Source organism: Podarcis erhardii, assembly GCF_964252035.2.
Source record: "Podarcis erhardii genome assembly, chromosome: 6".
NCBI lineage: Eukaryota > Metazoa > Chordata > Lepidosauria > Squamata > Lacertidae > Podarcis > Podarcis erhardii.
Genome location: NC_138510.1, coordinates 11,588,407 through 11,613,063, shown reverse-complemented (window position 1 = coordinate 11,613,063; position 24,657 = coordinate 11,588,407). Strand labels below are relative to the sequence as shown.

General features: G+C 46.3%; 1 protein-coding gene across 8 annotated transcripts in view; it reads left to right on the top strand.

The window, feature by feature from the left end:
• CDH4 (cadherin 4) overlaps positions 1-24,657 on the top strand; it is an 812,930-nt gene that overhangs the window by 668,039 nt on the left and 120,234 nt on the right. For all 8 annotated transcript variants that reach the window (XM_081867610.1, XM_081867611.1, XM_081867616.1 and 5 more), the window contains one exon: positions 7,025-7,197. In XM_081867610.1, coding sequence (XP_081723736.1) covers positions 7,025-7,197 — 173 coding nt within the window. The remainder of the gene's footprint in view (positions 1-7,024; positions 7,198-24,657) is intronic.

The window sequence follows — 24,657 nt, the reverse complement described above, 5'->3', positions numbered from 1 at the left end:
CCTGGTCAATAAATCACTTCCTTTGCAATTCAGGAGGGATGATGCAATATATCCATTTCATTTTCTCTGTTTCTCAGTTTTGTCAGTCTTACATTCAATTCTTCACATTGCTACATCAGGCTGTGAATTCTTGTCAGGGGTCCTTGTGAAAACTGATTGTTATTTTAATGCGAATTTCTCCTCATCTGATATATGAAATTTTGCCTGATATACAAGCATTTTGGCAAGCACCCTTCACTAATATAATGCATTTCTGCAGGCTTCTTTCACTAACATGCATTTTTCGCACTTTTCACCCTAATATACACAGTTGATTGTATATTACATGCCTGGCGAACTGCAGTGCAAAATTCAGAGACATGCAAATTTTTGAAGGGTTCCTGTGTTTCGGTTTGCATGTTGATTCGGAAAGTGCAAATTAGGTAGGTTCGTTTTAAAATGTGAACTGAATCAAATTACTCCCCTCCCGCCCCCCAGTCCCTACTCTGAGCAAATCTGGAAAACTTCCTTGCGGATAGTGAGAGACAACTCAGATACCAACCCTCAACTTTTGCCTCCCCTCCCTCTTGCAATATGGTAAGTTTGTGAAAATGTGTGGGGAAAGCGAAGAGGAGGAAAACAGAACTAACGAAAGATCTGGCACTGAGCCACTCAAATCTGAATCACAAGTGGAAGTGGATATGCATATGGCTTTTTTCCCCCGCTGGAACTTTCTAGAAATCAGTTCTGGCACCTTTCAGGTGGGTGCCATTGCCATTCGAAGGGAACGAGGAAGGTGTTCATGGTGAGTTCTGGCACCTCTTTTTCTGGAAAAATAGCACTGGATACGAGAACACTGTAGAGTTGGAAAAGATTCCAAAAATGGCAACCAAAATGATCAAAGTGATGGAAAAAATATCATGGCAGATAAGGCTATCAATGACTACTAGCCAGGATAACTATGCTCTACCTCCATGGTGAAAGGCAGTAATGCTTCTGAAGACCAGTTGCTGGAAATTATGAATGGGGAGAGAGCTCTTGTGCTTGGGTCCTGCTTGCAGGTTTCCCACAGGGATACGATTGGCCACTGTGAGACCTGGAGGCTGCTCTAGATGGGCCATTGAGCTGATCCACCAGGCTCTTCTTATGACCTTAGGACTCAGGGATTGCTGAACTGGAGTTCATTTCAGAACCCATTACATACTTGCGAAGCTCCTCTCCCACACTCAACTTCTGTCCTTTCCCCTCAAATGCTCATAAGCACACTATCCGTTCCGCAAAACATCACATATTCAGGAGGAAAAATCGCCAGAAGGGAAACTTTCCATCAACGGAAAGACATTATTAGCTCAGGTTAATGAAGATCTAATATAATATGGCTGTTACTACATGTCTGCCCATAATGATTGAATTTTTTTTTCTATGGGGGAATGATTAAATTAACTATCGTGTAGTTCGGAAATTAGACGGAAAAGGTTAACCAACCTTTAATGATTTGGCAATAGTAAGAATTTATAAACATAAACTGTAAGGTGCAGCTCAGTAAAGAATAATTATCACTGTTTTATGTTTAGATCACAGCACTAGACAAAGTGTTGTTGGGGAAAGGTTGTACATTGCTTGGAGGCATAAAGAGCAAAGTGGAAGGGTTTTTAGACGAGGGTTTGGCCTCTTGATAAATGCCCCATTACCTCTCTGTTTTAACATGCATTAAGTCTAACTAATGAACATCAATCTTGCTTTAACCTAGCTTGGTCTAATGGCAATTCTAATGCAGCTATAAAAATAAAGCTTATGGGTGATAGCTGTTCAAAGAGTTTAGAACTTCAGAGGCGGTCATAATTCCACACTGCATGCCCTTGGGTCTTCCTTCCATTTTGGACACATAATTTTTGGCAATTAACTTACATTAATGACGAAAATGACAAGCATTCTGTGGGTCAGGCACAGCCCTGCTTCGCCAGGGCTGCTGGCCAAAAGAAGGAGCTGTGGTTGTGAAACTATCACAGCCATCCAGAATTAGCCTTTGTCCTTATTACAGAAATTAATATTGTCCTTATTCCATAAATTAATATTGTGCAGCTTGAAGCACCTGGAAGTACAAGAATGGACTCCTTTTGGAATAAATCATTTTCTAAACAGAAAAATGTTATTCAAACTTTTACCTGAAGAACTTTCTTCATAACAGAATTAAAATTAAAACGATACATCCAAAACATTCATACCATAGGTACAGTTACAGATAGGTAGCCGTGTTGGTCTGCCATAGTCAAAACAAAACAAATTCCTTCCAGTAGCACCTTAAAGACCAACTAAGTCAGTTCTTGGTATGAGCTTTCGTGTGCATGCACACTTCTTCAGATACCATAGGTAGGCAAACTAAGGCCTGGGGGGGGTGCGGATCTGGCCCAATCACCTTCTAAATCTGGCCCACGGATGGTCTGGGAATCAGTGTGTTTTTACATGAGTAGAATGTGTCCTTTTATTTAAAATGCATCTCTGGGTTATTTGTGGGGCATAGGAATTTGTTCATTTTTTCCCAAAATATAGTCCTGGGCCCCCCACAAGGTCTGAGGGACAGTGGACCGGCCCCCTGCTGAAAAAGTTTGCTGACTTCTGATTCATACAATGTTTGTGCTGTCCAGCACAGGCTCAGCATTTTAGAAAAGATGAAATAATCCCCTAGGTCCTGTTCACGTGTACTTTGGACAAGGCAGGTGCCCCCCATCTTATATCTGTGCAGCTGGTTCTTCTCGCCTAAGTGTAAAGCTGATATTTGTCCCTATTTAAATCAATTTTGTTAGTTTTGGCCCAGTTCTCCAATTTATTAAGGTAATCTTGAATCTTGATTTTGTGTTCTGCCTACTTCACAAGGTCATTGTGTAGATAAAAGCCCAGGGGAATGACAAAGCATTCCTCCTGATCTAGAATAACAACAACAACAACAACAACAACAACAACAACAACAACAACAACAACTGGAATCAATCCTAGATCCATCAAATGTGGCTTTCAGCAGGTGCCAGGAGAGGCAACAGTCAACCAGGAAACCTTTTCAGCTCATCGACCAGAGCTTTAGCAGTTCTCATGTTGGTGGGAAATATCAAGAGGCGAACGCTGATCAAGACCAACCCATTTAGAAAGAAAAATAAATGTTTGCCCATTACCCCCTTGAATTCAAGGAAGGTCATTTATCACTTGAGCGATAAAGGTGCTCTCAGGAAGAGCACTTAGATTTTGGAAACGGCATGTGCACTGACACAATAAAATACACATGTGTGCAGTTGTCACACATCCTAATCCACTCTTGAGTTGCAAGCCAGGAGCATTGCCCCAAATAGGGATTTTGTCATGCTTGAAGTGGTTTTCGGTACATCCGGTGTAAATCTAGACTAATGCAAATGCAGAACATTTCTTAAAAAAGATTTTTTAAAAGTGTTGCTCTTTCATCACAAAGGTTGGAGAGGCGCCAAAGGAAGTGCCAGAATGAGAATATCAAACCTAGGCTTGTAGTGCCTGGAGCGGCGACAGTATTAAAAGTGGCACTGAAAGAGTTGTGGGAAGGAGGAGTGAACAGAGCAGGGGAAAAGAGTGAGTGTGGGGTGGAATAAAAACAGAGAGAGGCACAAGTCCCTTCCCGATACATCAAAGGATAGTGGAAGAAGATACTAGAATAAAGGAGGAGCCCTCACTAGGGATGGGGAAGAAATCTGATTCCGTTCACATTTAAAGACAAGCCTACTTAATTCACCCTTCAAAATTTGTGCTTCTCCGAATTTTTCTCCATCCATTGTACACAAGGATGCATACCAGACGGTAAATTTCACCATAAAATACCTATACTGGTGAAATTAATGTACCAAACTGCTAAATAGGGAAAATTCATCTGCAAAATGGGTAAAGGTAAAGGACCCCTGATAGTTAAGTCCCGTCGCGAACAACTCTGGGGTTGCGGTGCTCATCTTGCTTTACTGGCTGAGGGAGCCGACGTTTGTCCGCAGACAGTTTTTCCGGGTCGTGTGGCCAGCATGACTGAGCCGCTTCTGGTGAAACCAGAGCAACGCACAGAAATACCATTTACCTTCCCACTGGAGTGGTACCTATTTATCTACTTGCACTTTGACGTGCTTTTGAACTGCTAGGTTGGCAACGGGAGCTCACCCCGTCGTGGGGATTCAAACTGCTGACAGCAAGCCCTAGACCACAGCGCCACCCATGTCCCTTGCAAAATGTGTACTTTGCTCAAAAATCACATGCTAAAATATTTCCATTAGGAGAAATTCACATTACAAAATGCTAATCAGTGCAAACTAACATGGAGAGCTGAACTGAAGATTGGAAAAATGAGAAACCGAGAGAACCCGAAATGGACAGATTCATCCATCCCTATTCCTGATATATCAAATTATGGGAGGAACAAGGAAAGCAGTGGCAGGTGGCTAGGTGGAATGATTACAGTGGTCCCCTCTCCTGCACGTAGGAGAGGATTAAACCAGTAGGAGTGCTGAGGAAATCTCAGTTTCAGTAGACTGCAAAAGTAGATAGAGAACTAGTGAGTAGTCCTTGCAGCTGTGTCTTAAGACGCCATTGCCCATGTTACTTAAATGGGGTGTGCTTTGTTCCTAACTACTTAAATAATCCATGGTGGAAGTGCATGGTGCTTTGTATAGGAAGCTGAGTGACAAAGAAGTTTTCGTCCAAGCATAAAAATTGGGTAGGGGGGAGGTGTGTGAGAGAGTGAGAGGGGGGGGGGAGGGAGAATGACATGAAAAGTATTTCTCCCTTAGGGAGAAAGTTATGGAGCATTTACCTTGGGACAAAGCATCCATTTCTCAGGGAAAGGACAAATGGGGGTGTACATAATAGTGTAAGAAGAGCTCTGTCTAGTTAGTCCAGCACCCTGCTCTCAAAGTGGCTGACCATGTGATTATGGGATGTTGCAATGCTCCGCAGCTGGTATTCAGAGACATATTGCTTCCAAAAGTGATGCTAGAGCATAGCCATCACACCTACAGGTCATCGATGGCCTTATCCTCTGTGAAAATCCCTGCCCTGCTAAGATGTCCAAGATTATTATTATTATTATTATTATTATTATTATTATTATTATTTAGATTTTATCAAAGATTTTTTGTGATACAAAACAAACAAATAAACAAGGGAAAGTACATATAGCATCCCCACTTTCAATTCATAGAGTCATTTTTCACAGCTCATTTACATTCGGTTTGAGACACTATTGTCATAGACATTGGGGAAATTGAGAGGGGAGAGGGAGGGTTGGGGGTGATGACCTTTGCATAGTGTTTGTACGGGGGTTTTGTGTCAGCGTCTCACGGGCAGGCCCTTTATTTATGTAGTTATTTGTTTTTATTGTCATTGTGAGAGATTGGAAGGTCCAATGCTTGGTTTGTATTTGGTTCTCTGTCCAACTGGGTTAACCCCATGAGCCCCAAGTACAAAGAAGGCTCCATAAACAGTCCTATGTGAGATGGGGAGATGTGGTCACCTCTGATCCTGGATTTTGAGTACCGTTAAGGGCTGCAAAGTGAGCAAAACTGATACATGCAGCACAATTGACTATTGTGCCCATGCGTGTTCGTTTCAGTGAGCCTTGTGCAAAATAACTGCTCAGTGTATTGTGTCCCTTATCAACTATAGCAGGCACGCCCAACAGGTAGATTGTGATTTACTGGACGTCTGTGGTAGATCACTGGAAGATCACTGGCTCCCCCCAAAGAAGCTCAACAAGTTTGGGTCTCCTAAAAGAAACTTTGATCTCAACCCAAAAAAACAGGGCTTTCCCTTAAAAAGCTCAACAACTTTGAACCCCCCAAAAGGGGGTAGATCACTGCCAGTCTTTAACTCTGTGAGTAGATCACAGTCTCTTGGGAGTTGGCCACCCCTGAACTATAGCATATGAGCTGGGGGGGGGGGGGGGTCCTTCCAGGCAACAGACTATCTTGGAAGGTTCTGCCAACTCAAACCCTGAAGCTTTCATCTCCAGCTTCTTTGTGGCTTGTTCCTTTCAGTGCACTCCAGTACGATAGCATTCCCTACGTGATTCAGCCCAGGGATGTTTGATAATTTCAGCTGCTTTCAGCCTGCAACCTTGCTGCCTCTGTAAATTTCTGGGAGATAAGTTAAGTATGTTTTTTTGTGTGCTCAGGAAAGTGCTCCAGGTTAATGCAACAGCTCTGCCTGCCATCTCCATTGATATTCTTGTGTGAATACCATCTTTTTTGTTGTGGTGGTGGTTGCTAAAGGTTAAATGGATGCTCCGCTAGTGAGCCACGTTTCCAAGCGCTGCCAAAAATGCCGCCCCGCTTTCACAACCCCTGTGGAAGTGGGGCAGCATTTTGTTGGACGCAGCAATGCTTCTGAATACCAGTTGCTGGTGTTCACTCTCCTGCGGGAAGAGTGCTCTTCTTCTCAAATCCTGCTTGCAGGTTTCCAACAAGCATCTTGTTGGCCACTGTGAGAACAGGATGCTGGGCTAGGTGGACCATTGGCCTGATCCAGCAAGCCTCTTCTTATGTCGATGTTTTCAAGAGGGAGGAATTTGTTTGCTTTTTCATGGCTCCCTGGAAGGGGATTACTTTCATGAGCAATAGCAATGGCAGAAGTTTTCTCTGTGTGTCCTCTTCTCTTTTTTGATAAAGCCCAGGACCCAAATTTTTATAGCCCTCTAGCAGCTACAGTGCCTCATTTACCAGAAGTAATGTATTTAGTGTTAACTCCAGAAGTGTATACTTGATTCTGACCAAACTAAGCCTCCTGGTGTATATTGTGTTTCAAAGACCAAGATGGCAATTTGCAATTCAATAGCCTCCCATGTGATTTAAGGTTAAACATTCACGTGTTGGCTAGCAGAGAACAACAGTTAACCAACAGTTAACATCAGTTAATCAAACAACCTAGGTGCTTAGAGAGCTCTTCCTGATCTTCTTTAGCTTCTACGGAATCTTCCCTTTCATCAACACACACAGGCATACTCCATTTCAGATGGTGATTGATTCTGTTGTCATTTCCACCTTGTGTGAAGGAACCTACGTGATGACAGTGACGGCCAACGATGCGGACGATGTCACTACAGCCAACGGGATGGTGAGGTACCGGATCGTGACACAAACCCCACAGAGCCCATCGCAGAACATGTTCACCATTAACAGCGAGACTGGAGACATCGTCACGGTGGCTGCTGGGCTTGACAGAGAGGTAAGAGTTCAATGGGAAGCAGAATGAGCATGCATGATGGCTTCTCATCACTGGGGTGGGGGCCTTTGCCTCCAACGCTTGCCTTCGTACCCAACAAGCCCAGGCACCTCTTACCCTAACTTAAGTTTATTTAAGTTAGGGTAATTTATCTGAACTAAATATTCAGCTGCTGGAATGCATCTGGGAACCCCTGATGTGCCTCTGAGTTGAAGCAGAGGGGACATTTGCAGAGGAGAATCAGTGGGCGGGAGAGGGTCTCTTAACCCTTTCTCCCATGCACTGCTTTCCCTCCTGCAACTTGCCTCCCAGCCACTTTCCGCTTTTGATATGACAAATGTGTATCCAGAACCCCAGTTCCAGTGTGGGCAAGGAAGATATGGGTGTGATGCTGATAGGGGATGGGTTAAACACATCCTCCCCTGTGCTGCATCTCCACCATACACATGGACCATTAAATCCCAATCTAAAGTCTTTCTGGGACACAGGTGGAGCTGTGGGTTAAACCACTGAGCCTGTTGGGCTTGCCGATCAGAAGGTCGGCGGTTCGAATCCCCGTGACAGGGTGAGCTCCCATTGCTAGGTCCCTGCTCCTGGCAATCTAGCAGTTCGAAAACACATCAAAGTGCAAGTAAATAAATAGGTCCCACTCCGGCTGGAAGGTAAACGGTGTTTCCATGTGCTGCTCTGGTTCACCAGAAGCGCCTTAGTCATGCTGACCCGGACTTAGTCACATGACCCGGAAGCTGTACGCTGGCTCCCTCAGCCAGTAAAGCGAGATGAGCACCGCAACCCCAGAGTTGTCCACGACGGGACCTAATGGTCAGGGGTCCCTTTTCCTGAAGTCTTTCTCTGAGTCCCTCCTTTGGAAGAGGTTCAGAGGCTGATGACAGATTCAAGGGCCTTTTCAGTTGCAGCTTCAGATTTATGGGATGTTCTCCCCAGTGAGTTCTGCCAGGCACCTTCCCTGACACCTTTTCTGTGCCAGGTGAAAACGTACCTTTCCTCTAGGCTTTTGATCAACTATGATGGTGTCGTTTCCTATAAATGTGCCACCAAACCGTTATGATGTTGTTGCTTGAGGGAAGCAGGGCTGCTTTGTGTATTTTTCTATGAATCGCATGCGTTTTTTGCATAAATAGTATTATTATTTTATTAAAATTTATTAAAATTTATATCCTGCCCTTAATCAAGAAGACCTGAGGGCAGTTCACAGAATAAGGGTGGTTCGTAGAGTAATATATTTTTAGTTGTGCTTATGTTTTTAAATGGGTTGTGAGTCACAGCTAGTGACTAGCAAGTTTCATAAATAGTGAAGATGACAAAATAATGGTGCTGATGATGGTCACGAACCCCCCCCCCCCTTTTTGCAGCATAGAGCTATGGCTGTCAGACATGTACTGACTGTGCCAAACTTGCTTTTCCTGCTTGAAAGTGAAGGGTCAGAGAGTTCAGGAGGAGACTCTGCCTCTTCTGGCACTGACTGCAGTAACTTTCAGAGTCCTGCCTCCTTCTTTGAAAGCCATGGATCTAAAGTGCCAAAATCTAATGTGCAGGGAGATGCCAGTCGTAATGCACCCCCCCCCTTTCTTCCCATCCTTGCAAGCTGCCTCAATGCCTCCAAATTCCCAAGGAGAGGCAGCTGCCCAAACTCTTGCTCTCCCACCCTCCCTGCTTTTTCCTTTCTCCGCTCCCGCCCTCCCCGCACCACTGTTTCTGTCTCTTTCTTTCAAACACCTCGGGCTGCCTTTTTCTGCTCGGAGGCTGCATAAAGGCTTTAAGGATTCCGGGCTGCTTTGACACATCCCCGCCAAGCCTCAGAGCGGAAATCCTTGAACGCCGCCTCTGAGCAGGAGGAAGGTGGCCACTGGTGAATTCAGAGAACTTGAGGGAAACATTGACAGCCAGTCAGCAGTCAGCAGCCAGCAGTGGGGGACCTGATGGGCCGTCAAAAAGATTTGGAAAGAGAAAACAGGAGGGGTGCCAGGTGGAACTCGCATGGAGCTCTCTGGCTTGCCTGAAGCAGACTTGTCAGCTACAATCGACCCTTAGGCAGCAGAATCGGCTCATGTTGGGTAAGTCAGTTGGGTAGGTGGAGAATGTTAAAGAGGCTGCGAGTGTTAGCGACTGAACAGAGCCTGAGAAAATTGCTTGCACTGGCTTCATCCCCAGACAGGGCAATTTAACAAAGAAGGTCGTAGCTCAGTGGAAGACCTGCTTTGCAAGCAGAAGGTCCCTGGTACAATCCTGGGCATCTCCAGGTTAGGACTGGAAGGGACCCCTGCCTGAACTCCTGGAAAGCTGCTGCCAGTCCGTGTAGGCAAAGCTGAGCCAGATAGACCAATGATTTGACCTGACCAAGTACAAGACAGCTTCCTATGGTAGTAGGAGGCTTACTGTCACTACTTGGAACAGCAGCCACAGAAAAGCTGAAGGTGTTGCTCTTCGTTTAGCAAGGCTTGGGAACAACATTTGCCTTCCAGCAGAGTATTATTCTGGTCAATGGCTTTGAACAGATTGATTAATTGCAGGTTAGAAGCTGCAGAATCTGTTACATATTCTCCATTTCCCCAAGAGGTGAGAGCTCCCAGTGGACAGCATGGCTGTTTCCTTTGCACAAGAAAGGAAACAGGCACCTATATGTGCACAGGCACCTATATGTACAGTGGTATACCTCGGGTTACATATGATTCAGGTTACATACGCTTCAGGTTACAGACTCCGCTAACCCAGAAATAGTACCGTGGGTTAAGAACTTTGCTTCAGGATGAGAACAGAAATCGTGCTCCAGCGGCACGGCAGCAGCAGGAGGCCCCATTAGCTAAAGTGGTGCTTCAGGTTAAGAACAGTTTCAGTTTAAGAACGGACCTCCGGAATGAATTAAGTACTTAACCTGAAGTACCACTGTACACAGAAGCATTTCACCAACACTTATGGTCTCCCCGATATGGTTCATTCATCACCTGGGACCCTTCTCTGATTGCCTGGGCCTCAGGGGGCAAAGCTGGTGTCAACTTGGGGCAGGACATTTTCTGTTATGGCATCCACCTTCTGGAATGCATGAGATCCATCAGGCCCCAGGTGGTTGAAGAAGACCTCGTTCTGTGTTATCTTTGTGCTGATGTAATTTGTTGAACACATTGGGCATTGTTAGCTTACTAATTTGAAGTGATATCTGTGGGTCGGGCATTATCTTTTCTTTATTTTGCTTTTGCTGCTGGCTGGAGAAATAGTCGCTTTGCTTTGGAGAAATAGGTGGAATAGAATTTTTATGTGTAAGTAAGGAATGAATGATGGCACAGCCTAATACAGTGGTCTACATTATGCCCTCTAACTGTAGATTCCAGAAATTGAATCTGAGACCTTCTGCAAGCAAAGCATCTGTTCAATAGGCATGTTTACATGGTAGAGCAGGGGTCAGCAAAATTTTTCAGCAGGGAGCCGGTCCACTGTCCCTCAGACCTTATTTTTGGGGGGGAAACGAACAAATTTCTATGCCCCATAAATAACCAGAGATGCATTTTAAATAAAAGGACACATTCTACTCATGTAAAAACATGCTGATTCCCGGACCGTCTGCGGGCTGGATTTAGAAGGTGATTGGGCTGGATCCGGCTCCCAGGCCTTAGTTTGCCTACCTATGTGGTAGAGCCTCAGAGAGCAATGTGATCAGTACACCGCCAGTACTAGCTAACTCTAGCTAGAAGCTTTCTCTCTTCCAACCTCCTTGCCTTTTTTAAAAAACTCTCTACTCTTCATTACCTCCTATCTCTCTTTCCCAAATGGAAACACGAGCCCATTCTCCCTTCAGATGGAGAAATGCCACCTTCTTTAAACCCTGATGGGTATCCCATTCAAATTCACAGAGAGATCCCCAGCTGTCAAGAGGCCATCTTGCAGCAATTACCTCCCATTGATGAAACATCACTAGAGCATCCTTTACTATAAACGGTCTGCCTATCAATAGCGGGATGGGGGCTAGGGGCTCATGGCTGAACCAGCATTCAGTTTCAAATACTGCCATGCCATGCCGTTTGCAAAACTGAATAAAGTCAGGCCCATACCATGGTTGGAAAAAACACTTTAACCCCTTGAAATATTACCTTTGTCTTAAATAAGTAAAGATAGAAAAAGCCACCCAAGGAAGGAAGGAAGGAAGCATTGTATGAATTACTGATGGATTTAAAGCTATATTACCTGGCTCCCATTAATGAGGCTATAGATATGGTGACAGAGCCATGTGTCCATTCACTCATTATGACTGTGCTTAATTGAATGGATCCCCAAAGAAGATAGTGATAATTGGACTATAGTTCTTTAAAAATATATTAAAGGGAGCTGGTTTCGCAGCAGCCTGCTTTAAGCTCCGTCCTCGCATGACAGCGTAAAATGCCGAAGCAGGACAAAAGGTTGTCATTTCCATTGAGCTAATGAAGGGATTGTTAGGCAAGTAGGTAGTTTGTAGTTCAGGATGTTCAGATGATATTTCATCAATGGGAGATTCAAAGGTGCATTGAAATAAACAGGCGAGTGTAAAAGAAAAAAATTAAGAGGTTGAAAGCAAATGTTGCTGCTGAAACATGTAAAGGGCAAAAGAGGAGAAAGTAGTTTGTTAAGGAATGTTTCAAGATTAAAGAGGAAATGTCAGGCACTGGCAAGCAATATATGGATTAGCAAGGAAAATGCACAGCCAGGAGAAAGAGGGACAGAGGAGTGTTATTAGACATTTTGGTGGAAGGGAATTTTTAGAGCTGTTGCAGAAGGCATACAGAAATATACTAGGAGTGTGCAGATGCCCTGAGATTTGCACCATATCTGTGTCTGTGCATTTTTAAAACATTCCAGTCTGCTTCTGAGTCACACTGTACTTTTTGCACTTCAGTCTGTGTTTGGGGTTCCAAGTTGCTCTGTATAAAATGAGGGAAATCTATTTTTAAAAGTCTTTTTGACCAAAGCGGATAAAATCTACAGGCACAGGAGCTCTTCCAGAGGGAGTTAAGGTTGCCAAATTGTAGATGAGGGGGTCTAAGGGACTTTTTGTATGTGACATAAAAAATTATTTCTCTTTCTTCCATAATCTCTTGTGGGTGAGGGAAACTGAAGTCTGTACCTTTCTGACTTTAAAATAATCAAGACGTGGCCAAGTGGTTTTTATTCTTATTGTTGTTATTGTTTAAGTTTACAGCTTAGTATTGACCCCTTTTCTCCCTGGTAATTGGGTTGTATCCACAGTATTCTTTAAAAACAAACAAACCCAGACCTTCCACTGCTGTGCTTTAATAAACAAACAAAACACATTTCAGAGCTCCACATGCAACATTTCCATCAGCTTTCCTTCTTGCCAAGCCCATGGACCTCAATTAAAAAAGAGAGATATATACAATGGCATTGTAGTGGTCGGCTCCACCCTGACTTCGATCCATTGAAATTCAAGCTATTCATTTAAATAGTTGTTTAAACATAGGGAGCCTTTTCTTTGGAGTGAAACTAAGCTACCTCCCTCTCATGTGGAGATACACCCTGTGTATAAAGGTAGGGTTTCTGATCACACTAACATAAGCAAAGGCTGCTGGATGGGCCATGTTATGTACTGAGTTGAATAGGATCCAAACTGCAGCAGTCTGATTGGTCCTAGAACAATAGGCTCCAAAAGGCAGCAGTCTGATTGGTCCTAGAACAATAGGATTCAGAATGCAGCAGTCTGATTGGTCCTAGAACAATGCAGCAGTATGATTGGTTAGCAGGAACCACCCAATCATGCTCCAGATAGAAGTGAATCCACAACCTGATTGGCCTACAGTAGAATCCTGGAATTAGCCAATCATGTGCAGCCCATTGTGTAAATAATGTATATAAAGCAGATACTTTGAGGGGACATTCATTCATTCCTCCTCACCACTATGAGCTGAATAAAGAGCATGAAATCACTTTGCGACTCTGAGTATATTTCACTGGCGACGAAGGTGGGATCCCGCTGAGCTGACTGCCACACACAGCACCGCAGCACCGCCACCTGCCGCACCGCTGCCTCGCACCGTGTATCCAGGCTTCAGCTCCGGGACACAAGGAACTCAGAATGGCAACTGACAGCAGCTTCTCGCCATTCAACCCAGCATCTGGAGACTGGGAAGCGTACGCCTCCCGTTTCACCTTCCTCCTAGAAGCCAAAGGGGTCACCGATGAAGAAGACGCCAAGAAGAGGGCAATATTCTTCAGCGTCTGCGGAGAGGAGACATTTGAAATCGCCCGGGCTCTCCTTGCGCCTGAAGACGTCGCTACTGTTCCATACAAAACAATAATGGAACAGCTGAAGGGGCACTTTTCGCCACAGCCCTCAGTGGTGGCTCGTCGAAATGCCTTCTACGCAAAGCGGCAAGCCCCTGGGGAAACCATAACTGGGTTTGTGACCTCTCTCCGCCAAGCTGCCCGGTTCTGCAACTTCTCAGAGCTGGAGAACATGCTTCGTGACCGCCTCGTCGGTGGCCTGAAGGATGAGAAGCTGCAACGACGCCTCTACGCTAAGAAGAACCTAACGTTCCAGGTCGCTCTGGAGGAGGCCCTGGCAACGGAAGCTGCTGAGAGGTCGACGCAAGAGGCACGGCTGAGCCAGCCGTCCCAACCGAGGGTCCACCACGAAGACCTCACCAACGACTCGGGATCCGACAGGGAGGAGGTGCACCGAGTACAGCAGCGCACTCAAGCAGCCCACATACCACAGCTGCCTCGACGAGAAGGAGGGAACTGCGCAAGCTGTGGAGAAAGTCACGAGATGAGGACCTGCCGTTTCCGCAACGCAGAGTGCAGGCAGTGCAGAAAATTGGGACACATCGCCCGGGTGTGTCGGGCTCGGCCCACCCGAAGCCAGGCATCAGATGACCAATCCAAGAGCCCCAGGTCCCGGGGCCCAACGCACCAAGGCAACTCGACGGAGCTCACAGACTTCCAGGTATACCAGTTGCCCCACCCCAACGTAGAGAAAATTTATGTAGAGGTACAGATAGAGGGGGCCCCATGCCGCATGGAGCTGGACACGGGTTCAACTCTATCCATAATCTCGGCAAGGACCTTAAGGAAACTGTGTCCTACTGGGGGTCCCAAACTCAGGCCGGCCCCATTCACCCTCCGGGACTTCCAGAAACGTAAGGTCCCCACAATGGGGGTGGGGACCTTCAGGGTGCAATACCGAGGGCGGACGCGGCAACTGGACTTGCTTGTGGTCAAGGGCCCCTACATTAGCTTACTGGGGTTGGCATGGTTTGGACCACTGGGACTAGCCATCACCGGGGTGAACCACATGAGCTTACAAGTGGACGTGGACGCCATATGCAAGGAGTTTCCGGGGGTTTTCGATGGGAAATTGGGACAGTATACGGGCCCCCCCATTGCTCTACAGCTTGACCCCGCAGTACGACCAGTCAGGCTCAAGGCCCGCCGGGTCCCATTCGCCCTGAAACCCCGTATAGACGAGGAATTGGACCGACTCGTGGAGCAAGGAGTGCTGGAGCCGGTGCCTAATGCCCCCTGGGAAACCCCAATCGTCACACCCGTCAAGCCTAATGGTTCGGTCCGCATCTGCGCAGACTACAAATGTACCATAAACAAGGCCCTCATGGCCCATGCATACCCAGTGCCAGTGGTCAGCCATGTCCTTGCCACCCTGGCTGGGTCGAAATTTTTTGGCAAGCTGGACTTGGCCCAAGCATATCAACAGCTGCCAGTAGATGAGGCCACAGCAGAGGCACAGACGATTGTGACGCACAGAGGAGCGTTCAGGGTAAAGCGGCTGCAATTCGGGGTCAGCGTGGCACCAGGCATATTCCAGAATCTAATGGACTCTCTCCTTAAAGGGATTCCTGGTGTCACCCCCTTCTTTGATGATGTGTTGATTGCCGGGCCCACACCAGAGGAGTTTGAGGACCGCCTCCGCACTGTTCTGCACCGTTTCCAGATGGCGGGTCTCAAGGTGAAGCGGGAAAAATGTCTACTAGGAGTGCCTCAAGTGGACTTTCTGGGATTTATGGTGGATGCAGAAGGGGTTCACCCGACTGGGGACAAGGTACGGGCCATTTGTGATGCCCCAGCGCCCAAGAACAAGACTGAACTTCAGGCCTTCTTGGGATTATTGAACTTTTACCATTCCTTCCTTCCCCACAAGGCGGCGGTAGCGGAGCCCCTACACAGACTCCTGGACAAGCGGGCCCCTTGGGTGTGGGGCCAGCGCCAGGAGGCCGCATTCCAGGCAGTCAAGGACTTGCTTGTCTCAAACTCGGTCTTGGCACACTTCGACGAGAGGCTGCCGGTGGTGCTAGCATGCGACGCCTCGCCCTATGGCATCGGCGCTGTCCTGGGACACCAACTCCCGGATGGAAGAGAGGTACCGGTAGCATACTTTTCCCAGACACTCAACGAAACCGAGCGGAACTACTCGCAAATCGACAAGGAGGGTCTGGCAATCGTGAAGGGAGTAAAAAAATTCCATGATTTCTTGTACGGGCGGCCCTTCACCGTGGTGACTGACCACAAGCCGTTGCTTGGCTTGTTTGCCCCCGAAAAGCAGACCCCCCAAGTGCTGTCTCCTCGCGTCCTCAGGTGGTCAATTTTCCTTGCCAGCTACCAGTATGCACTGATTCACCGCCCTGGAAAGGCGATGGGCCATGCAGACGCCCTCAGCAGGCTACCACTACCGGAAACAGGCCCCGACCCAGCACCTGCACAAGAGGTTATGAGCCTGGAGCTGCTTCCTGACCGCCCCATTCAGGCACAAGAAGTTGCACACCATTCCAAGAAAGATAGGGTCATCTCCCGGGTCCTGGACTGGGTGTGGAGGGGATGGCCCAGCCGCAGCCCCGGGCCAGAATTCGCCGGCTACACAACCCGCAAACATGAACTGTCAGCCCACAAGGGGTGCCTGTTATGGGGAAGCAGGGTCGTTGTTCCCCAGCCCCTCCGCAAAAGGGTCCTCACAGCCCTACACGAGACACACCCAGGGGTAGTAAGAATGAAGGCCCTTGCCAGGAGTTATGTGTGGTGGCCGGGGATCGACGGAGAGATAGAGGCCTGGGTCAAACACTGCCAGGCCTGCCAGGAATCCCGCCCAGATCCCCCAAGGGCCCCAGTCCAGTCCTGGGAGTCCGCCCGAGCACCATGGTCACGCCTGCATGTAGACTTCGCTGGCCCCTTTCAGGGGAAAACATTCTTCATAGTGGTGGACTCCTACACCAAATGGCTGGAAGTCGCACTGGTACCGTCCACTTCTACGTCCGCAGCCATCCGGGTACTACGCAGGCTGTTTGCAACCCACGGGCTCCCTGACACTCTTGTCTCAGACAACGGGACTGCATTTACATCAGGAGAATTTCAAACCTTCACAGTGCAGAACGCCATCCGCCACATCCGTTCGGCGCCATTCCACCCTGCCACCAATGGCCAAGCAGAACGCATGGTGCGGACCACCAAGGACACCCTTCGCCGCATGACACAAGGGGATTGGGAGTACCGCCTTGCCACATTCCTTCTAGCACAGCACAGCACCCCCAGCTCAACGACTGGCCGGAGCCCCGCTGAACTACTAATGGGTCGGCGCCTTGCAATCAGATTGGACCGCCTTCACCCCGATAGAGCTCAGGATGAGGTAGTGGTGGGGGAAGGCAGGAACCCCCGGACCTTCGAGGCCCAGGACCCAGTGTACGCAAAGAATTTTGGGGCAGGCCCTGCATGGGTACCTGCCACAGTCACCAGGGTCACGGGCCCCGTGTCGTACGAGGTGCTAACAGATGGGGGGCAATGCTGGCGCCGCCACTGCGACCAGATACGGCGACGATTCCCGGGAGAAAACCAGGAGGAGGAGGACAGGTCAGAGGAGTCCCAAGGGAACAGTGGGGCAGTGAGGCCCATAGAGCAGCAGGGGCAAGCAGGAGAGGCAGAATCAGTAAATACAGAGAGGACCCGCGAGGCCGAAAGGACACCGGAACCAGAACCACGACTGAGCGAGCCGGTTGCGCCAGACCAAACAGCCCCATCCTTGGAACACGAGCCAGAACCTGAACCCCAGACCAGGGAACACCCCAGGCCGCAATGCACACGTAGGCCACCGGCGTACCTTGAGGACTATGAATGCGACCTTCCGGGCAGGACTGGAACTTAGAGGGGAGGGGTGTTATGTACTGAGTTGAATAGGATCCAAACTGCAGCAGTCTGATTGGTCCTAGAACAATAGGCTCCAAATGGCAGCAGTCTGATTGGTCCTAGAACAATAGGATTCAGAATGCAGCAGTCTGATTGGTCCTAGAACAATGCAGCAGTATGATTGGTTAGCAGGAACCACCCAATCATGCTCCAGATAGAAGTGAATCCACAACCTGATTGGCCTACAGTAGAATCCTGGAATTAGCCAATCATGTGCAGCCCATTGTGTAAATAATGTATATAAAGCAGATACTTTGAGGGGACATTCATTCATTCCTCCTCACCACTATGAGCTGAATAAAGAGCATGAAATCACTTTGCGACTCTGAGTATATTTCAGGCCAATGGCATCCTGTTCTCACAGTGACTGACCAGATTCCCGTGGGAATCTGTATGCTGCTGGAAGGACTGTATATTACAACTGTGTGTATCCTATGACAGCATCTTAAAAAGCAGAGACATCACCTTGCCAACAAAGGTCCGTATAGTTAAAGCTATGGTTTTCCCAGTAGTGATGTATGGAAGTGAGAGCTGGACCATCAAGAAGGCTGATCGCCGAAGAATTGATGCTTTTGAATTATGGTGCTGGAGGAGACTCTTGAGAGTCCCATGGACTGCAAGAAGATCAAACGTATCCATTCTGAAGGAAATCAGCCCTGAGTGCTCACCGGAAGGACAGATCCCAAAGCTGAGGCTCCAATACTTTGGCCACCTCATGAGAAGAGAAGACTTCCTGGAAAACACCCTGATGCTGGTCAAGGGGAAGGGGACGACAGAGGACGAGATGGTTGGATAGTGTTCTCAAAGCTACCAGCATGAGTTTGACCAAACTGCGGGAGGCAGTGGAAGACAAGGGTGCCTGGCATGCTCTGGTCCATGGGGTCACGAAGAGTCAGACACGACTAAACAACTAAACAACAACATGTATCCTATAAGCCGTGGAACTGCATTATACTGTCAGTAAAGGACCTGACCCTACCCAAACTGTCTGGTGTTTTTCTGTTCCATCGCCACTGCTGGCATGTCGAATGGGCACTCTGCACACGCCCCAACACTATAATTCTATTGGGGGGGGTAAACTACCATTCCCAGGATTATTTTGAGAAAGTCATGTGCTTCAAACATACTTCAAATGTACATGCTTGTGTATACAGCCTTGGCATTATAGCACCATCATGTCCTCCTGTTTCAATGCTTCACAATCCAGCAAAGAAAAAATTATCTTAAAAAGAAGCTGTGCAGAATAAACCACAGATGGTGTCATCCCACCTAGGGTTGCAAAGGCAGCACAGCTTGCTTGGGCAAGATTATTCTTCACGCCACTGATACTGACAAACAAAGGGATCTGTATGGGCTTTCTTTGGAGGGATTATGTGGCTTCCAGGAACGACACATGTTAAATTGGTGCACCTGAGCCATGAAACAACTGCAGGGAAGAGAAGCTTCTCAGCTGACTCCCTGAAACAGATGATATCCTTGGTCTTCTTTGTTATGCTATCCTGCAGCTTATGGAGTAAGGAGATATTTCAGATTACTTCGTGACAGGAGGAAGGCTGTGAGCTGGGGATGTGGTACAGGACTTGCAGCACAGAGAGCAGATGAAGAAGGATGGGCATCTCGTGGTCATCTATGCTTTGATGGGGTGGTAGAGCACCTGCTCCGCATACAGAAGGTCCCAGGCTCAACTCCCTCCATCTCCAACTAGAGCTGGCAGAGATCCTTGATTGAAACTCTTGGAGAGCATCTGCCAGTCAGTTCAGATCATGGACCAATTGTCTGACTTGGTAGCACAACACATGCCTTGTGTGTTGAGATAGACCATCTTTCAAGTTCTCCTTATGGCAAACTATCACCACATTACTATTAACTGAATGACTACCCCTTATTAAATGATTGGGGAAACACCCGATGAATTTCTTGTGCCACCACTTTAATTGTATCTGAGAGTTTGAATGTCTTTGGTGGCACTGAAGAGGACCACAGTGATCACCCAAGGTCAAAGGTTGGAGATGGGTGGAAAGCCCAATGGCAGAGAACATGCTTTACATGCACAAGGTCCCACATTCAATCCCTGGAATTACCAGGTAGGACTGTGGGTTTCCCCTGTCTGAAGCCCTATAGACCCGCTGCCAGTGAATGTGGTCAATACTGACCTAGATGAGCCTATGGTCATAGAATCATAGAATTGTAGAGTTGGAAGGGACCCTGGGGATCATCTAGTCCAACCCCCTGCAATGCAGGAAGATGCAGCTGTCCCATATGGGGAGTGAACCTTCAGCCTTGGCGTTATCAGCACCACACTCTAACCAACTGAGCTATCCATCTGATTCAATATTAAGCCATCTTTCTGGGTTCCTAACTAGGGATGGGCCAATCAGTCAGTTTTGATTTCTCTCAGGTTCTCATTTTTTCAGTCTTAAACTTAAACTTAAACAGTCTTCAGTTCTTCACTTTGGTTTGAGTTTTTTTGAAAAAAATAAATAAGTACTCCTGAAAATTCATCAGTGCAATTCATCAGTGCAATTTTCTCCTGATATACACATTTTTGCAAAGCAATTGTCCCTAATGTATTCTGTATGTCATTCTCACTAATATATGCATTTTTCTACACATTATTTGGCTGGAGAATTGCATCTGGAAATTTGGAGAAGTGTGAATTTCAAAGGATGGCTGCGTTTCGGTTTTCAACTTGTTTCGGAAAGTTTGAATTTTGTCTTTAAATGCAAACTGAATTGAATTTCTGCCCCATCCATAGTTCCTACCAACAGCTGAGATACCGATAGCATTTCCCAGCATTCTTGGATACAACTGCACTGATCTCTCTTGCGGCTGGGTATATTTCTCTGCAGCCTTGTAAAGCTTCATCCGGTCTACAGCAAAGGCGATCCAGCCCTCTGGAGAGCTTGAACTAAATATTTTATAAAAGAGGACTTTGAGCACATAAAAAGTGGAGGGAGGGAGGACACAGAGAGAGGGGGAAGCAGAGAAAGCAACTGCATTTCTATGCGTATTGCTGGCATGGCAATAAATGTTGAGACTTCTCAAATGCCACCAGGACTTATTTGAGATAATAAGTATTTCAGCTCTGTGTCGCTTGTAGCAGGAATGGCACTCACTTTCCCCCAATCTTCTTTAAACACATAGTCTTTACTAGCACATTCATCTCCTCTTAAAAACCAAAGAGTCAGAGGCTTTTGAATCTCTTCATATGGAATTTCCCTAGTAAAATTCTTCCAAAAATTACTGGAGCAGGGTCGCGCATAGCGCTTTTTAAAAATGCATGAACCCCCAGCTCTGTGATTACCGCTGCTTGGCTCTCAGAAACTGCAGCACTCTGAGATTGGGTTTCTCCACCAAGTGAAAGATAAAAAGGATAGCTTTCTGGTAGAAGAGTTAGTAGCTTGTTTAGTTATGAATGTGGAGGGGGTGGGGAACTGAAGATTTCTTCATCATATTTCCTTATCCCACATACACTGGTGGAAGGAACCAATAATGCTAGATCAAAGTTTTGTACAAAATCAGATAATCTATTTCATTGTAGGGGTTTGGACATGCTCACTCGTTTTAGCTTTTATTATTAACAAAATCCCAACGTTCTAGCAAGACTGGTTGGGTATATCTTCCTCGTGCTGTTTAATGAAAAGCATTTCCAGGGCATCTTATAAATCCTACTAATAATATGGGCTCATTTAGGAGAAAAGGTGGGGATTAAATTTAAGAAAATAAAATAAACGATAATGAATAGTAATATTTAAAAATCTAAAAACAAGCCAGGATGATGTTCCGTGGGGAGTTAGATGACTTTGCATCATAGCAAGTCTTATCTCACACTTTCCCATCACTTTCCATATTGCAAATACTCAAGTCTTTGGGGAAAACAGGTTTATTGTGCAAATCAACTTTAATTGTGCAACCAGAATTTGACAGTATGCAAGTGAATTCCACCTCAAAATAGTGACAGTCCGAATGTGGCAAAGCCAGAATAAATAGCATCATAAAAACCACAAAGCATCAGAACAGTTCCCACTGCAGATTAAAAGCTTGGAAGAATAAACAGGACCCCACTTGGAGCCAAAAGGACATAAATGAGAGCGCCAGGCAAGACTCCATCGCAAAGACTATAGGTTGTATGCCATAACTAAACTAACTCTCCCTAGTCTCCACCTGTCTCACTTTAGACAATGGAGGCAGCTGGAGGATGCTCAAACTGTAAAGTGATGGAGATCTTGTGGCCCTCCATATCTTGTGGGACTCCAACTTGTACCAGCCCCAGCCATCAGGGATGATAGGAGTTGTAGACCAACAACATTTAGAGGAGATCAGGTTCCCCAACCCTGGAGTATGGGAGCAGGTAATCCTTTTTTTTTTTTTTTTATAAATATTTATTAAAGTTTTTAAATATAAATGCACAAATAATAAACAGTCTTACTTCTATCACAGACATAATTTCATCACTTCTTTGGACTTCCTCACGTCTCCCGCTCCCATTTACATCGTTAAAAGTTTTTTCCAAACAAATTATCAACTTGTTTACAATCTCATGTCCACTCATTCAAATATAATCTAGCACTTCTTCCAAAAAATTTTATATTTTCTTTAGTCTCACTTATCATCAAATTTCAAATCTAATTTAGTGGTGGCCAGTTTTTTATAATCTAGCATCCTTCTTAGCATTCAACCAAATTACAATGTTTTTGTAGATACTTCTTGAATTTCTCCCAGTCTTCCTCCATCTTCTCTTCTCCCAGGTTACGGATTCTGCCTGTCATCTCGGCCAGTTGCATATAGTCCATCAGTTGCATCTGCCACTCTTCCAGTGTGGGTAGATCTTGAGTTTTCCAGTTTTTTGCGATGAGTATCCTTGCTGCCGTTGTTGCATACATAAAGAATGTTCGGTCCTTCTTTAACACCTTCTGGCCGACAATACCCAGAAGGAAGGCCTCTGGTTTCTGGGAGCAGGTAATCCTTTAAGTACATGAGGTCTCAGACTTTGGACTTGGGGCTCTTGATTCACTGAAGTGCAGCTGATCATTCCAACTAGGCATTTTGCTCATGGGATTCACCATCCCTTGACCCTGGCCCTGCAGTTGATCTCTACTAGAAATTCCCTCTGCAACAAGTGAATTCCTTCCATGCCCATTTTATGCTTTCTTTAAGCTGGGAAGAGAAGGAGGAAACACTGACTTGGGAGTATCAGACCAAGGTGGAAGTAACACTACTGAATGCAAGTTGCTAGAAACCACATCCTGCGTGCAAGTTTCCCAAAGGCATCTGGTTGGCAACTGTGAGAACCAGATATTGGCCTAGATGGACCATTGACCTGATATAGCAGGCCTCTTCTTATGCTCATCTATTTTGCTGGTGGTTATTTTTGGCTGTTGCCATTTCCCTATCAGTTTCCTCTCCTTCTGGTTTTTTGCCCGTCTAAAGATTTACCCTCATCTTCAAGCAGGCGTGTTACACCATCTGTTGCAGAATTTCTCCAGAAAGACCTTGATGTGCAACCAAGTTACATATCTGTGACTTCCCACAGTGTGCAGGTTGTCTCTTGTCAAATGAGAACAAATGGCTATAAGGAAAATGACACCTTTGTTGCAAGGCGGCCTTGCGTTTATTTTTATTTCGGGTTTTAATATTTCCATCCTTGGTTGTGGGATTGTGGGGGGGGGGGGGAGAGAGAGAGAGAGAGAGAGAGAGAAATCATGAAGAAGCAAGAGAGAAGGGACAAAGATGCTCTGCTCTTACATGCTTGCCCCATGGAGTAAGGGAAATGATCGTTGGGTTTCAGCATGTGTTCCAGTGGAGAAATGAACAATTCAGAGACCACAAGAGCTTGTTCTCCATTTCCCCACAAAAAATAGGTCCTGTTCCAAGAGGAGATATGAATTGACCCTTTCCTCTCATTTTCATGAGTTGTTCCACATGGCTTATTTGCTGCTTATTTGTCCTGCCCCTTTCCAAGAGATTTGTGAAGTTGAACATTCATTGCATATAATGAACTGCAAACCTCTATGAACGGCATTCATTTCTATGGCATTATTGCTGCTAGCTTTTAACTCTGCGGGCCTGTGCAATAAAAACATAAATACAAAGGTTTTATATGTTAATAAGCTTGGGTATCATTACTAAAATAATCAAACGGTTGAAATTATTCTGCTAGGAAATTGTCCCTATTTCTGCAGCAACATTTCCTGTCAAAGGAAACAGCTGATTAGCGCTAAACCGAATTCAGCCAGCCATAGATTTAAACTGTTGGCTGGGAGATGGTGTTAGTACGAGAAGTGTATAAAATAATCTCACCTCGCTCCATTTTGATTTTGTCATTATGTGCAACCATGACCTTTAATAGCACATTAGTGTCGTGTATAATGTCACTCATTAGCAAAAGGAGTTTCTTTGTGTAACCCAAGCTAATACTCTTAGAAATGTGCTCTGCACCTTCTGGTGAATTAATTGCCGTAATGCAAGGACGTGAGGGGTTTGTGGAGGGAGGAGACAGAAGCAGCTTTAAACACACACACACACGCACTATTTAGTCTTGCAGAATGGCATCCACCACACTTCTGATGGATCAGGGTCAAGTCCATGTCATGGTGGTGGGGATTGCATGGGCTTGGCCCCTGCTGCACTCAGAATCTGGATCACATTTTGCACATAGGAACTCAGGAATGCATTACACTGAGTCATATCATTTAGCCCAGTATTGTCAACACTCATAAGCAGTGGGTCTCTAGAATTTTAGACATTGGACATTCCCAGTTGCATGTGGAGGAGCCAGGGATTGATCCAGGACCTTCTTCCACCTGCAAAGCAGATGTTCTATCTCTGAGCAATGGCCTTTCCCACTAGGCAAGAAGCTTCCAGTCAGCAGGCACAGGAGCCCAAACCCATCCCAATTTAAGCAAAGGCTTGAAACCTCATCTGCCTCCCAGGTCCTTTTCTGAATCGGACCTCCTTGAACCTGCATTTTAATGTTTGCATTTATAGGCATTTGTAAATGAATAGTTTAGATTCATGATAGCCAACACAGTGGAGTCCCTATGTTGCTGGACTCCAACTCCCATCAGCACCAGCAGGGCTGTCTTAAGCATATGCGGTGCCGGGGTGCAAAGATCCACCTGGTGCCCCCCCCCCAGTTGCCCAGTCCCAGGCATGCAGGAGAGCAGAGCCAGCCGGCCACCTCAGCATCTTGCTGGCTCAGTCGCCCCCGAAATCACAGCGCAGAGCTACCCACAGCAGAAGAGCCCATCGCGGCACTCCAACTGATGTGCGGGCTCT